The 16,482-nt window shown below is 36.8% G+C and overlaps 1 protein-coding gene across 5 annotated transcripts; it reads left to right on the top strand.

Moving 5' to 3' along the window:
* Positions 1–1,252: 1,252 nt before the first annotated feature.
* LOC144966039 (U11/U12 small nuclear ribonucleoprotein 35 kDa protein-like) lies at positions 1,253–15,502 on the top strand. Of its 5 annotated transcripts, none has more exons than XM_078902036.1 (2): positions 1,253–1,363; positions 14,614–15,502. In XM_078902036.1, exon 2 carries the CDS (start codon positions 14,631–14,633, stop codon positions 15,306–15,308), a length of 678 nt encoding a protein of 225 aa, XP_078758162.1. In that variant the 5' UTR covers positions 1,253–1,363; positions 14,614–14,630; the 3' UTR covers positions 15,309–15,502. The 5 variants fall into 5 exon arrangements, with proteins under 5 accessions (XP_078758162.1, XP_078758164.1, XP_078758165.1 ...); XM_078902038.1 differs by having other exon boundaries at positions 1,335–1,444; XM_078902039.1 differs by lacking the exon at positions 1,253–1,363 and adding an exon at positions 9,016–9,038.
* The last annotated feature ends 980 nt before the right edge of the window (positions 15,503–16,482 follow it).

Genomic DNA, 16,482 nt, shown 5'->3' with positions numbered 1-16,482 from the left:
TGATGATCCCGCTGATATGATGGTGATGATAAATAAATTAAACATAATTCCCTTTATTCATCCCATAGGGGAGATTCGTCTTTCGGGTCTATTCTAAGGGAAGACTGGAATAACCCAAGCGATAGCCGCAGTGCAGCGCCGCAAATTTAGTTAGGGCAAGGTGACTTGCTCAAGACCACTCAGCGGCGGGTGATCGAACTCGGTACCTTTCGGGTGCCAACCAAAGACCGTACCGCTGCCCCTGATGATGATGATGATGATGATGATGATGATGATGATGATGATGATGATGATGATGATGATGATGATGATGATGATGATGATGGGAACTAACAAAGAATACACAGGCATCTAAAATTGAAACATTCCATATTCAAAGCTAATGTTTTACTTTAAAAAATTGAGCTTTACAATATCCACTAAATGTGATTAAAGCGCTTTGTAAAGGGGTCCCCGGTCAACATCAACATTTAATATGTAGGACGGGACATGCCGCCTGTTAGGCGATATTACAATTTTTCAGACAAAGAGAACGCTGTTAACGGCCAGGTACTCATTTTACACCTGAGTACGGTGAGAGAATGTGAGTAAAGAGCCTTGTCCAAAGACTCAACTATGCACCGAGCGCGAGGCTCGAACCCAGGACTTTCCGATCCCAAAGCGGGTGTCATACCACTAGACCATTATAATGCACGAGACCCATGGTCGACTAGAGTACTACCTATAGTTACGTCATGACTAGACCACATAGCCGCACTAGGCCTACTGTAGGAGTGTTCATTGATAGAGGGATGCGTGTGTGTCATAGAAATAGCCTTAGTGTGTGTGTGTGTGTGTGTGTGTGTGTGGGTGTGTGTGTGTGTGTGTGTGTGTGATAGTCAAACTTTAGTAGGTTTAATGAAGTCTTGTCACACACGCGTGATACACCTATACGAATTTCCCTGCCACTGCCACCCAGACACACTAACATCTGACAAGGAGTGAGGGCTGTGGAAGAACCACAGACTACCGTGTGCAAACATTGGCGATTGGTATCGGATGGCAAACTGTGATCGTTTGAATTTGAAATGATTCGAAACACTCGTTACCCCTCCGCTCGCTCGAATCCTGATGATCGTCTCAAGCTCGTCTCACGTGTCAAGATCGTCTCAAGCTCACAACCCGCCTGATCGTTTTACGATCGAGTGATCGTTTTACTAACTCGCTCTTCCGGCATTGAGATCGAGCACTGACTCGTGGCTTGGCGCTCGGTCGTCGATCGAGTAAAAGCGATCAAATTACCCAACACTAGCGATTGACGATCCGATGTTCGCTTACCTTGAAATGTTTAACATTGAGAGTCCAACTTGCGGAAAATAGATAGGTGAATTTAATTTTCTTAGTTTTAATTTCTCCTTATCTAACCTGGTCGGCACTGTTCGGAGATTGATGTCCCTGACAAGAGGTCGGCCGTATTTTTTTTATTTACCTCGTGTAATGTGTATGATTATGATTAGGAATGAAAAACTGTGTGACTAGGCACTTTGATAAAATTTTCAAACTCAAAATATATTCATTTGACTCAGTCAGGGGGATGGGACTTGAAAAAACATAAAATTTGATACCTTATTTGTTTCTCTGCGACCTACGGTTCCAGAGTTATTTATATTTTTCTACTGAAATTTTTTGTCAATTTTACAGAGAGAATCTGTGTGATCTCACCGCTGCCTCAAAATAAAAAAAACCCAGCATCTCACGGCGATCGGGAAATTTTGAGTCTTGCAGTCAACATGGCCCACTTATTGTTTTCAGTAATTTTGTTTCAATTAAAAAATAAATGACAAGTGTTAGATATCATTTTAAAGGTCAGAAAAAAAGCTTTATTTTCATATAAATCATTTTCATGTATATGGAAAGTATGGAAAAAATTAAGGATAAATGAAAACGGAAAAAAATATGAGGTTTTTGTCCTAAAAAGTGGGGTTGGTGGCGGGAAAAATAAAATAATGAGCGAGTGTATTAATTTTGATGAAATTTGGCAGAGATATTCTTCAATTAATTGTCTATCGATGTATGAAGTATAATTAAATGTATCCATAATTTTAAAAGTTCTTATAATTCAAAAATTTATAAATTTTTATTACATAAGTTTTCTGAGAAATACAATCAGGAATTAAGAATGAAATGCACCGTTATGTGCCCTTTTAAAAAGATACCAAAATTAGTCACATAGGTTCACAAATAACGCCATGGTGACCAACACAGTAAAGTGTCAAAAATAAAGTTCCAAAAAACGAGTTTCACCTTACAGTGAGCCTATCGGCGGCCACTGGACTGGAGTTATCAAAGTGCCTAGTTTGACCAAAACACAACAACCGAATGGATAATCAGGAGGCCTTCCGAAAGCTCCCCATGCTTTTTTTTTTTAATTCCGTCTTCTTTTTACAGAACGTTGCAAGGGATAAATGTCCCATCCATCCTCCCCCCACCTCTTTTTTTTTTTTTTTTTGTGCGAGTCTATTCTTTTCTCCTTTTTGTTTGGCCTTTTGTTCCGTTTCTGAGCATGAATATCTTAAAATTGTTTTTATTTTAAAAAAATAAATTATTGTTTGTTTTTTTCTCCTCTATCTGACCATTTGGTCGTTCTCTGAATATTTCTGTTTGTTTGCTTTTTAATTATTTATTCTTTTTAGACACTTTTTGAGATCAGAGTGGGGACGAATATGACAATTTGCTAGAAACTAGAAAGGGACCAACAGAGAGAGAGAGAGAGTTTAAAAAAAAAAAAAGAGGTGGGGAGGATGGATGGGACATTTATCCCTTGCAACGTTCTGTAAAAAGAAGACGGAACTTTTTTTTTTAAAGGGGGGGCGGAACCAGGATTTGAACCTGCAACGTCGATTCTGGTAAAACTTCCAGGGCAGATGACTAAACCATTCGGCCATGACACCCACTTCGAAGTCGATGCATATTGTGTATATGTAGTAACAATAACAACTGATTTAATGTTGGTTAATTTTATGTTTTTATAGATATTTTATTAACTTTCCTTATTTCTATGTGCATTCGGAAACATTCCATTTTCTGGAATGTGGGTAATTGTTTAAAAGAGCGGAGTTTCAAATAATATGTGTCTGGGGACAATGAAATTTCGTTATCCCCAGACAGGTGTCTGGGGATAATCACAGCGAAATAGAAAATAAACCTAGGACTGCTTTCAATACTTCACAAAACAAAATGGCGGTGGAAAACCAAAACAATGGTCGGATTAGGAAAGTTTAAACTTTCACTAATCTATCAATCAAGGTTTGTTCTAGAGTTTATAAAATGCTACTATATATTGACAAATTGCATAAATAAATGCATGACAAAAGATCTACGGTGTAAATACAAATTTAAAGAAATGCTGGCACAAGGATCTTTCGGAAGGCCTCCCAGATAATCAAGCATAATTCAGAAATTTTTACATGTGGTAATTCAACATCTCTATAATACATTACAAACAGAAATACGATTATTTAACCGCACACCATCTCTGCTTAATCGCTACACCTTGATTGGAGTGACAACCAACAGCCATATGAAATTAACGATGCTGTTCCCAATCCACACACCTTTTCGGCCAAACGATTTGATCAATTCCTAACAGCGGACAACAAATATCCATCAGCAGTAAACTGACATCTCAGAAACCACAAAAAAGGCAATGTCTAGATTATGAAGATGAGGATGAGTCATCGGGATGTGACACACGACCCCTGACAAATACTGAAAAACGACATGGTAGACAAACCACGCCACTTCATCCAAGAAGAACGCTTGACATATTATCTACATAGGCGAGATTGGAGACAACGGTTTATAAACAGCTTCCACATAATAGAAAGCAATCAACGATTCATGGTTACTGTGGTAACAAATAATATCACATTTTGTTGTCGATAAAACATGAAAAAGAAATTTCGTTTTTTTTTTTTTTTTAAAGAAGAAACATTTTTTTAAAAACAAACAACCCAAATAAATAAGGAAAGAAAGAAAACCAAACATTATAATGAGGTCATGTAGAATGTGACGATCCCAAGCCCTTAGAAAACTCCGAAGTGAAGGTCCTACATGAATGGCACATGAAAGCTTGTGCTTAGATGTTATTTTTAGCTTCTCCCCTTAATCGCATACTCCACTTAATCGACACACTAACCTGAACTCCCGAGGGTGTGCGATTAAGCGGAGTCGACTGTACTACTGCTATTCCCTCGACTACTACTATCACTATTACTATTACTACTACTATGACGTGACGACTAAGGTGACAATGTATGAAACAAGACATATAAACATAGGTATAGGGCACACATGGAATAGCTCTGATATTGGATTGAATGAAATTCAGAAAAAGTTTCGAACAGGCACTTGTATCAGTAATAATGAGAAAAATAGGGTATGTAAAAGTGCCAGATGAAAACAAGAGAATAAAAAGTCACTGGGTCAGTGGCAAACTCAGGGTCCAATTGACATAACACCCTCTGCCTGGCTGAAAGAGAGAGGACAGAGAGCAGTCGCACAATCGACTGAGCTATCCAACCACACAAAAATATGGCTTTCAAACTTATTTTATTGAACCCAATACCAGAGCTATTCCATGTGTGTCCTTTATGTTTATGTGTTACCATGTCTTGTTTCATATAGCTGGCCCCCCGGAAATATGCAAAAAAATATCCCAAATTATGCGGAGGAAATTGCAAATTATGCGGGGGGGGGGAAAAGGCAAATTATGCAAGGGAAAATACAAATTATGCAAAACAAGAAAAAAGTAATAAATCGCTGTCTATATTTTTCCATTGCTTTATTTACATTTAACCAATTCAAAATTAAAGAACTACAACGCAAATTCAAAACTTAATTTTTTGTTGTAGCACAGACAAGCTATGTCGCAGAGACGTTGTGCTAAGACTCCTGCGCCTGTCTAACAATATCAGATTGTAAACAGATAAGCTGCGCTCAGCATCAGCTCTGTTGATCGTGGTGTATATGTACCACTTGGCACAAGCAGCCAAAGCGGGCACTTCATCAGAAATGGAGTGCCAAAAATGTGGCACGTCAACAGAAGAGGTGATGGAGTTCTTCACCGCGAGGGGCCCAAGCTGCCGGATGTACCTCTTGATCTCCTCCTCGGGTACAGTTTTCAGCTTTGTGAGGCTCTCAAAACCCGTGTGGTGTCCGGGGTCCCTCAACTGAGAGGGTCAAGAATAGCCCAACGCCAAGCCAGCGTGTCGTAAAAGGCGACTAATGGTGTGTGATTCCCCCATCTTTGAGTCACCTGGTCCTCCAGGTTGGGGGTTGGCAAAGGGTTAACACCCCTTTCCGTTAAACTCAAACCGTTACAGAAACACAGACAGACAAACTAAATCCTTTTTTTAGCTTGGGCGACCGAAGAGTTTCTGGAATTACAGAATTTATGAAGGACAACAGACAAAGCCGAAAGGACTCTGCTGACCCGATGACGTCTTCGCCAAACAAGCAGCTTCGAATTGCGTCGTGGAACGTTCGCACCATGTATGAAGCAGGAAAAAGCTCTCAAGTTGTGACTGAGATGAGAAGATACAGGCTGCATATACTTGGAGTAAGCGAAACCCACTGGATACAATCCGGACAGAAACACCTCAAGTCTGGGGAGAAGATTTTATATTCAGGGAGAGGGGACGGGATTCATACACAGGGAGTAGGAATAATTCTAAGCAAGTTTGCCCAGAAGTCACTGAGAGGATGGGAACAATGCGGAGAAAGGATCATTATGGCGTCCTTTACAACACGGAGTAAGAAGATCAGCATGAACATTGTACAGATCTATGCCCCAACAAATGATGCAACAGATGAGGACAAAGATACATTTTATGGTCTGCTACAACAAGTCATTGACAAGTTGCCAAGGAAAGACATCAACATATTGATGGGAGATGCTAATGCAAAAGTGGGACAGGATAACGTAGGCTATGAAGGTATCATGGGACGTCATGGCATGGGAGAAATGAATGATAATGGAGAGAGATTTGCAAATTTCTGTGCATTCAACAGTTTGGTGATTGGAGGATCAGTGTTCCCCCATAAGAGGATTCACAAAGCAACTTGGGTCTCACCAGATGGTGTGACAGAGAATCAGATTGATCATTTTTGTATCTCTCGTAGATTCAGACGTTCATTGGAAGATGTGACAGTACAGAGAGGGGCAGATGTTGGATCAGACCACCACCTGCTATTGGCAAAGCTTAAGCTCCGACTCAGAAAACACGGGGCCAGATCACATACAAGAAGAAAATTCGAGGTGAATGCACTTGATGGGGAAAAAAATGAGGAATTCAAACTACAATTGAGTAATAGATTCCAACCTCTTACTGAGCTCGAGGAGGACATAGATGTAGAGTCACATTGGGCAAAGATCAAGGAAGTCTACATAACAACTTGCCACGAGGTATTGGGGGTAAAGAAATCGGAACATAAAGAATGGATAAGTCCAACCACCTTGGACCTTATTGAAAAGAGGAGAACAAGGAAGGAACAAGTGAATGCAAGCCGAACAAGGGCTTCAAGACTGGATGCACAAGAGCAGTATCGAGCCATAGCTAAGGAAGTCAAAAGATCTGTGAAGAAAGACAAGGAAGCATTCATGAACAGACTTGCAGAGAAAGCAGAAGCAGCAGCGACTGGAGGACACATGAGGATCCTTTATCAAACTACCAAGACACTTGCTGGAAAATATGGGAAACCAGAGGTACCAGTCAAAGACAAAGATGGGAAAACTATTTTTGGAAAAGAGGCTCAATCTGAACGATGGAGGGAACATTTCAACTGCCTTCTGAACAGACCACCACCAGACAACCAGCCAGAAATTTTGCCTGCAAGGAATGAGCTACCAATTAGCTGTGATCCACCATCGATAGCAGAGATTGTGGGTGCCATTAACAAGATGAAAAGGGGGAAAGCTGCTGGACCAGACCAGATTCCACCGGAGGCTCTAAAAGTTGATGCGGAAAGAAATGCTGAGGCCCTGCACCCACTATTTGAGAGAATCTGGAATAACGGGATATTCCCAAAGGATTGGAAGGAAGGACATCTTATCAAGCTTCCAAAGAAAGGGGACCTCAGTAATTGTAATAATTATCGAGGCATCACTCTTCTTTCTATCCCAGGAAAGGTTTTCAACCGTATTATTTTAGAGAGAATTAAGAATGCAACAGATGCTAAACTGCGGGACGAACAGGCAGGTTTTCGGAAAAACCGTTCAACCACCGACCAGATTGCCTCTCTGCGAGTCATAGTAGAACAGTCTATAGAATGGAACTCTCCTCTTATTGTCAACTTTCTGGATTACGAGAAGGCTTTCGACAGTATTGACAGAGCAACATTGTGGAAAATTCTGGCACATTATGGACTCCCTGAAAAGATAGTAAACCTCATTAAGGAAATGTATGAAGGATCAAGTTGCAGGGTTGTACATGAAGATCAGCTTACTGACAGCTTTGAAATTAAGACTGGTGTCAAGCAGGGATGCTTGCTCTCACCATTCCTGTTCATCCTTGTCATTGATTGGCTAATGAAGGAAACCTCCAAAGGGAGAAGAAATGGGATACAGTGGACCCCCTGGACACAGTTGGATGATCTGGATTTTGCAGATGATCTGGCTCTTTTGTCCCACACCCAGGACCAGATGCAAGCAAAAACCACAATTATAAACAGCCTCTCGGAATCAATTGGTCTAAGAATTCACCCTGCAAAGTCAAAGGTCTTGAGGATAGGTACGCGTCAAAGGGAGCAGATCAAAGTAAAAGATCAGGAACTCGAAGATATAGACACTTTCTGCTATCTCGGAAGTATAATTGACAAGGATGGAGGCACGGAAGCAGAGGTGAAAGCACGAATAGGAAAGGCACAGGCTGCATTCACATCTTTGAACAGAGTTTGGAGAACTAAAGATATCTCCCTTCAACTAAAGCTAAGACTTTTCAACTCAAACGTGAAGTCTGTCCTACTGTATGGATGTGAAACTTGGAACGCATCACAGGCATGTATAAGGAGGGTACAGATTTTCGTAAACAGGTGCATGCGTAAGCTACTCAGAATAAAATGGATGGATAGAATAAAAAATGAAGAAGTATGGAAAAGAACACAGCAGAAACCAGTGGGAGAGGATATAGGAAGAAGACGATGGAGGTGGATTGGACACACGCTTAGAAAGAATGACTCAACTATAACAAAGAAAGTATTGGACTGGAACCCTCAGGGCAGAAGATCAAGGGGAAGGCCACGAGGAACATGGAGAAGAATTAAAGAAGCTGATATACAGAGAAGTGGTAAGACCTGGAATGAGATAAAAAAGTTGGCTCAGGATAGAGAAGGATGGAAACTGTTTGTCTGTGGCCTATACCCTGACCCAGGGTGAAAAAGGCAATGATGATGATGAGGCTCTCAAGTTGATCCCAAGGGGGAGACAGGAGCAGCTTAGCAGGGTAGATCTCAAGAAGACAAATCAAATCGTACACTTGGAATCAGGGTTGCCAGATTAATTTCAGGCATTCTGCCAACTGGATTTTGAAAATCTGCCAAATACCACAAAACTCTGCCAAACCGTACTATTTATAGTACCCCCTTAACTCATCAGTTTTATTAAACAAAAAATTCTCAAGGCCGATGTCATTTTTTTTTTTATTTCCCAAGTTAAAAAAAAATCACTATTACATAAAAATTGCCATGGAAAACGTGGAGTAGACCTATACATTCATCCCTAGGCCTCGGAAAATAAAATCTGCCAAATTTCTGCCAAACTGCCAAACCGATTTTTCTCTGCCAGACGACTTCAAATTCTGCCCAAAAAAAAGGATATTTGGCAGAAAATCTGCCAAATTGGCAACCCTGCTTGGAATTGGCATAGCCTCCGTTTAAAGTTAAAGGGAAGTCACTGTCACGTACTTGGGAACATCGTCGGACTTTTTCGGTTTCATTTTTCTTCATACAATGGTCATAAATTCACGCTAAAAACCATATTTTGCATAATTATGCGGTAAAAGGTGAATTATGCGGCCGCATCGGTCGCGTTTTCCTGGGGGGCCAGATATAGAGGAGGGCCGATAGCTTAATTTGCTCACCCTGTTTAGAGATTTTCGGGGTTAGCCAGCATCATTGTGGTCCCCACTGTAGTCGAGAGTAGAGGGGCGCAACTGAGCTATAGGGACCTGATTTTTTTTTAACTAGTCGTTAAAACATCACATAACATAACATATGGTATAGGGCAAAATAGGATAAGATCCCTTGAATGCCCTTAATGTTAATAGTAATGCCATAAATCTATTGATTAAAGATTACAATAATGATACACTTGGTAAAGATAGTATTTCAACTTAAATGTACTCATGTATATGTGGTGTACAAACATATATCTTTAGTGATATGCAAAGCACACGCACATACACACACATATATAGAAGATAACCATAATAATACAATAATGCATAATATATACATACAAGATTGAAAGCCATGTCAACAGTAGTGCAAACACGTATTATTCATCATATATAAATCTCCCATCATATAATTCACCTTGAAATAATCCATAGATTTTGCATTCTTTTTTTTTCAAATTTCAAACTGTTCCTTTTCTGAACAATACGAATACCGAACCAGTTTTGTCTTATGTTTGTTTTGCATCTAGAGACAAAAATCTTAAACTTGTCCCCTTTAGTAAAAGTAATATTAGAATATGAAAAAAAATCAGAAAAGTCGATCCTATCCATACCATGTACCAATCTATAAACCTGAATTAAATCCCCACGAATTCTTCTATATTTCAAACTGGGTAAGTCAAGAAATTTTAACCTTTCCTTATAAGATAAATACTGTATTGTATAGATTTTTTTGGTAGCTCTCCTCTGTACACTTTCAATACTAATAGATTGTCTTTTATATAATGGGCTCCAGATGCAATTTCCGTATACTAGAATTGGTCGAACGAGCGATTTATACAAATATAAAAATGTGGTTTCATCAAGACTTATAAAGGTTCTATATATTATTCCCATCATTCTGTTTGCACGGCTTACACAATTATCAATATGTACATCAAAATTCAAATGTGAATCAAAAGTAACTCCCACATCCTTTTCATAAGGCACAACGGAAAGTAGATTTGACATAGAAGTATCGGTAAAATAATTATGACATGGATTATTTTTTCCTATATGTAATACTTTACATTTCGAAACATTAAAATCCAAATGTCATGTTGTAGACCATTTGAAAAGTGAAAATATATCATTTTGTAGAATGTTATGATGTTCAGTTGTACCATATATCTTTGTATCGTCTGCAAACAGTTTGCAGGCTGAATTTATGCCACATGGTAAATCGTTTATATATAAAAGAAATAAAAGTGGTCCCAATACACTTCCTTGGGGTACACCGCTAATTACATTCTTAAAATCCGACCCCACACCATTGACAATGACCCTTTGTATTCGATTATTAAGAGTCTTTAATCCAGTTAAAGATATTCCTTTTAAATCCATATGCTTTTAGTTTAATGAATAATCTCTCATGAGGTACAGAATCAAAAGCCTTGCGAAACTCAAGATAAACAACATCAATGCATTGATCACGATCAATTAATTTGGTAAAATCCTCCATCACCTGTAAAAGTTGAGTAATGCATGATCTCTTTGATCTAAAACCATGCTGGTTATCGTTTAGCATCGTATGACTTTCAAGAAAGTCCATTATCGGTCTTTCAAGATAGACTCCATAACCTTACAGAGTATGCATGTTAAGCTGATGGGTCTATAGTTTGCAGCATCTAGTTTGCTGCCCTTTTTATGAATGGCAGTAACATTGGCTTGTTTCCATTCACTGGGTAAGGTACCAGATTCAAGAGACTTATTATATATTGTTGATAGCGGCTGTGATATTTCAAAGACCACCTCTTTCAGTAAATGGGGATGAAGGGAATCGGATCCCATGCTTTTAGTCACGTCTAAATTCAACAATTTGGCAAGTATGTCTTCTTGTGTAATATAAAAATCGGGGACGTTTAATTGATTTGTAACATTGAAAGTTGGTATATTTGTAATGTCTTCTTGAACAAACAAAGATGAAAAACAATCATTTAAAACATTAGCTTTATCTATATCGGAAGTAACCTTGGTACCATCATCTTTCAGTAAAACACTAACACCTGGTTTTCTTTTCAACTTTCTGTTTACGTATCTCCAAAAGCCTTTCGGACTATTCTTACATTCATGTGCCAATGTACATTCATACGTTTTCACAGCATTTTGAATCGTGTATTTGGTGTTATTTCTAACCTTGACATAATTATGAAAATTATTTGTTGTAGGATACTTTTTGAATTTCTTATACAATTTATGTTTCTTATTAACGTTTAACGTTTTTTGTCAACCACAATGGTTTATTAGAACTAAATTTTTTGTTACATCTTAATGGAATGTGTTTAGATTCTATACATTTTAGTTTGTCTTTAAAAAACAACCACGCTTCATTCACACTGTAGCCTTCAAGAGCATCCCAATTCACGGCATTCAGGTCTTCTCTACAAGAATTGTAATTACCTTTGAAATAATCAAAATAAACATGTGAAGGATGTTTGGCGGATGAAAGATTTAACGATATAAGAAGTGAGTCTTTTACCCACCGAAGGGAAATGGTCAATGTTATTAATCCAATAATCATTGTTACATATTACAAAGTCGAGTATATTACTAGTTTGGTTCAATCGGTGTCTCGTAGCCTGTGTCACCAGATGAATAAAGAAAGCATCCCTAATTGCCTAGACAAAAAGAGAGTCAGGAAAAGTTAGACATGGTTCTGTCCATTTAATGTTAGGAAAATTGTAATCTCCGACAGTGATCACGCAATCAAATTTCATTCTACCTAGTGACTGTAAGGTTTCTTTTATATCCCCAATGAAAGTTAATTTGTCTGAATTATGAGACCTATATATATTTCCTACAAGTATGTGTAAATTATTATATTCAAAATCACACCATACACTTTCACTATTTATAGGATGATCGAAAGAGAATATACTGGCATCAATACAATCCAAAACATAGATAGCAACACCCCGACTTGGGTAATCATTCAAAAATAAGTTATAACCATCGATAAAAAATTCAATTTCTAAATCAATATCAAGTTCAATTTTTGGCATAATTTCAGTAAGACATATTATCATGGGATTATGTTTCTGTATCATGCATGTTAATTCTGATCGTTTGTTAAGTAAGCTATCAACATTAGAATATAATACAACAAAATCATAATTTGATAAAGGAAGATGAAAAGGCAAATTTGTTGAGGTGTCACTATCAGGTGTTCCAGACAGGTCTGTGATAAGTCATTGGTCTGAGTTTTGTCGTGTCGATTTAAGGCGTCTTGAATGAAATTCTCTTCCCCCGGGACTGTAATAGGTTTTGCGTTGGGTTTGGTGATGGTCTATCTGGCGTTGTGATGGTAGAGGGGTTGTCGACGTGATGTACATTTGGTCTTCAGTCTGTTTAATTGAATGAATTCGAGGGCTGGACGTGTCGGCGCCAGTTGATTGTATTTGGGCATCGAGGGGACTGTCTGGATCCAACCTCAGTCTCACACCATAAATGGTTACTGCCATGACTTGTCCATTCATTGACCATGCCGAGTCGATCCTTTTGTCATTTTTTGCTGCTTTGAGCAGATTGAAATTCTTCTGCGTTAAGTCTTCAAATATTGAAATGCCCGAGCCTTTTAACTTTTTTCTGGCCTTGAGCACCATATCACAATACAGTCGCCTTACAAATTTGATAATTATTGGCCTGGGTCGATTTGATTTCGTTCTGCCAGTACGGTGTAAAGTGTCAATTCCGGTGATGTCAATTTGGGTTTCTAATCTATTGAATAAGTCCAGAACGAGTAAGAGGCATTCATTTTTGGTTTCGTGTGTTTTCTCTTGGATTCCAAAAATGCAGAGGGAAGTTCTCCTTGAATAGGTTTCTAATTCGCTGTTTCGTTTTTCGGTCATTTCAACTTGTTTTTTTAGATTTATGTTGATCATTTTCATTTCCATTATTTCATCTTTATTTTGTTTTAATTCATGTTTTAATTCCACGTTTTCTTGTCTTAGTTGGATAATTAGGTCTTTGAGGTGTTTCATTTCGTTTTTTATGGTAATTTGTAATGTTTGAAGTAAGTCTTGGTTATCGAGCTCTTTAGAAGGGGTAGATTGGGGGGAAGGGATGTTTTCGAAGTTATCCGAGTTTCAAATTGGGATGACGTAATTTGTAGACAGTAGTTATTATGACATTGAAAAAACGCAACCCTTAGATATGCAATGAAAATCAATCAATACACTTATATGGACGTTTTTAAAGTTGAAATGAATATTACTATAGAAAACAAATACAAAAATGAATATATTAAACAAACACTCATCTCCTGATCCTCATCTTTGCAACGTAAAAAACATCAAATTCCATAACAAAACAGTATTGAAAAGAACACATCCGCCATCTTGATAACCCGAAAATGAATACATTTTTATATTTTTCTTCCTTAGGCATTGAAGATCATTGCCCAAGTACTTTTACTTTTGGTGTAAAAAAAAAAAAAACATCTCTAGAATTTGAAAACAATAAAATCCAAAATTCCTATACAGCTCAGATTTACACATGCTTAAATAGGTATTTATCTGTTAATTTTTTTATCACCAATATGTAAAAGATATTTTAAAAAGTATATTAAACCATAATTTACCACATAAAATACCGTGTAGATACATATAATTGCATGATTGTTTCGTTTTATTTGAATTTCACCAACAAAACAAAAGGCTACAAAAAAGATATGGCTATTTCATCACAAAGGCATGAGTTACCATCTAGGGACCGACCTTCTTTGCAAATCTCAACTGAAAGCAGTTTTCAGCAGTGTAAGAAGACTAAGAATCCCTAAAAATGTGATTCGAATACAATGGTCAACATTGTTTGTAATGGAAATTTCTGGAGAAATGTTGCAAGAAATATTGAAAGTAGGGTTAAAAGAGTACATCGTAAAAAGGAAAATTTAAGTATGCATGGATAGTTGGAAAGATAGAAGATACAATTTGTAGATAGGTAGGTTGTGAGGTAGGCAAGCAGATAGGAACATACCTAGGCAAATTCGATTCCTAACATGTGGAATTTAGTTTATAAATAAAGATTTTTTGTTTGTTTGTTTTTGTTTTTTTTTAATTGCAACTTTTTTTATTAAATGCGTTAATTTAAATGATTTCACAATGTCTTATAAGTAAGTTCAAAATACTTATGCTTATCTTTATGAAATTTAAATGCAGTATATTTACTATTATTATTATTATTATTATTATTATTATTAATTTGGGGCAACTGATCACTGGAAGGGAAGAATAAATAAACAATGGAATCCTGATAAAGCTTACAATGCTGAACCAGAAAAATTGGTTGATTTTATCCATTATCATTCAAACACACTTAGATAAAGAACAGAGAATTTGGGACCGGTGAGAGGTGTGGACTTTATACAGGTTCCTCTGTAATCCAATAATATTTTATTTCCCCATTATTTTCACTTTTGTTACAGTTTCTCATACATGAAAGATGGAAGACTTTACTCCAGTGTTTATTGACTCTTACAACCCACTGAAGGCTGGGAGTATTGATAGCACAGATGACTTCCCCCATGACAGAGCTATTATTCGAGCCATGAACTCAAAACACAAGCCCAATAAGTATTTGCCTGGAGATCCAGATAGTACCATTTTCATTGGTCGCCTCAATCCAAACACAAAAGAAGAGACAATCCAAAAGGCATTTCGTGATTTTGGCGATGTTTTGAATGTGACAGTTGTGAGAGATATTGTGACCGGATTTTCAAAGTGTTACGGTTTTGTTGAAATGAAAGATTGTTATCAAGCCAGAGCTGCTGTGAGATCAGGACAGAAAATGATTGTAGATGACCATGAAGTGTTAGTCGACTCTGAAAAAGAGCGTGTGCTTAAGGGATGGGTTCCACGTAGATTAGGGGGTGGTTTAGGTGGTAAAAAGGAGTCTGGACAATTGAGGTTTGGTGGTAGAGATAGACCTTTCAGTCGACCTATTCTTTATGTTGGTTTGACTGGAAAACAAGAAGATGCCAGATCTGACAAATATTCTCACAGGCAAAGACACTCAGATACAGAGCATCAATCAAGTAACAGAAGAAACAGAAGCCGTGACAGACGTCGTAGCCGAAGTAGAAGTAGAGGTAGACAGAAAATACATTCAAATTATAGATAAATTACTTTTGAAATTAATAATTTGTGTGGCATTTTATTTAGGAAGAGAGAGAGAGAGTCTTCACGCACACGAGTGTGTGTGTTTTTGTTATATTGCTTAATTTTGAATTTTTCACAGAGTATACAAAACAGTACTCTTTATTTCACAGATTCATAGTATTTTTCATGGACCAAATTACAAATAATTATACACGACTCATAGTGTTGTCTGTTTTTACCTCTTATTTATTTTGTGTAAAGCAGTAGTCTCAGTATTTGTATGCATGAATGTTGATAGAGATAAGTTCATGAGTTCCTGATGTTTCCTTAACTCACTCAATCCTAGAGGTTTTTTGCTACTTTAAAATATTGGGAAAATGTATTTAAAATGAGCATGTACATAATTTTATTCAACTACTATTAACATGAAAAAACTAAAGACATTAGCTTTGATACTGCGCCTTTAATTTGTCTGTATGTAATAAATAGGCACGGAGTAAAAGTAACCCAGGTAAACTACAGATATAGTCTGTGTTAGGGTTGAGTGAGTTAATTGTTTTCAGCCATATGTTTTTTTTAACTTCTAGGGTGGGTATCTGTGTGTGTGTGTGTATCCGTGTTTGAATTGCTTTATGATATGAATGCAGACTTGCAGAAATTGTAAAGCACCTTGAATCAATATATATATATATTATATATATATATATATATATATATATATATATATATATATATATATATATATATATATATATATATATATATATATATATATATATATATATATATAATTTATATTATATATAAATATATATATATATATATATATATATATATATATATATATATATTGATTTAAATTGTAAAGCACCTTGAATCAATATATATATATATTGATATATATATATATATATATATATATATATATATATATATATATATATATATATATATATAATATATATATATATATATATATATATATATATATATATATATATATATACGAGGGCTCTTTCAGAAATAACCGAAAAATGCCCATTGCTCAGCAACCAGTGGAGATTTTTTAATTCTGTAAACGACATGATATTCCTTATTTCCTTACGGATATTCTCAGACATTATGACGTGCATCATTTTGCACAATGAACTTCTAGACGATTTTAAAGATGGCGGCCCACCTTGAAACTTGGTCAA

The sequence above is a fragment of the Berghia stephanieae genome, chromosome 2 (assembly GCF_034508935.2).
Source record: "Berghia stephanieae isolate SIO BIC M18660-M18661 chromosome 2, UCSD_Bste_1.3, whole genome shotgun sequence".
NCBI classification, from domain to species: domain Eukaryota; kingdom Metazoa; phylum Mollusca; class Gastropoda; order Nudibranchia; family Aeolidiidae; genus Berghia; species Berghia stephanieae.
The sequence above is the reverse complement of the archived record's forward strand: the minus strand, read 5'-3'. Positions and strand labels throughout refer to the sequence as shown.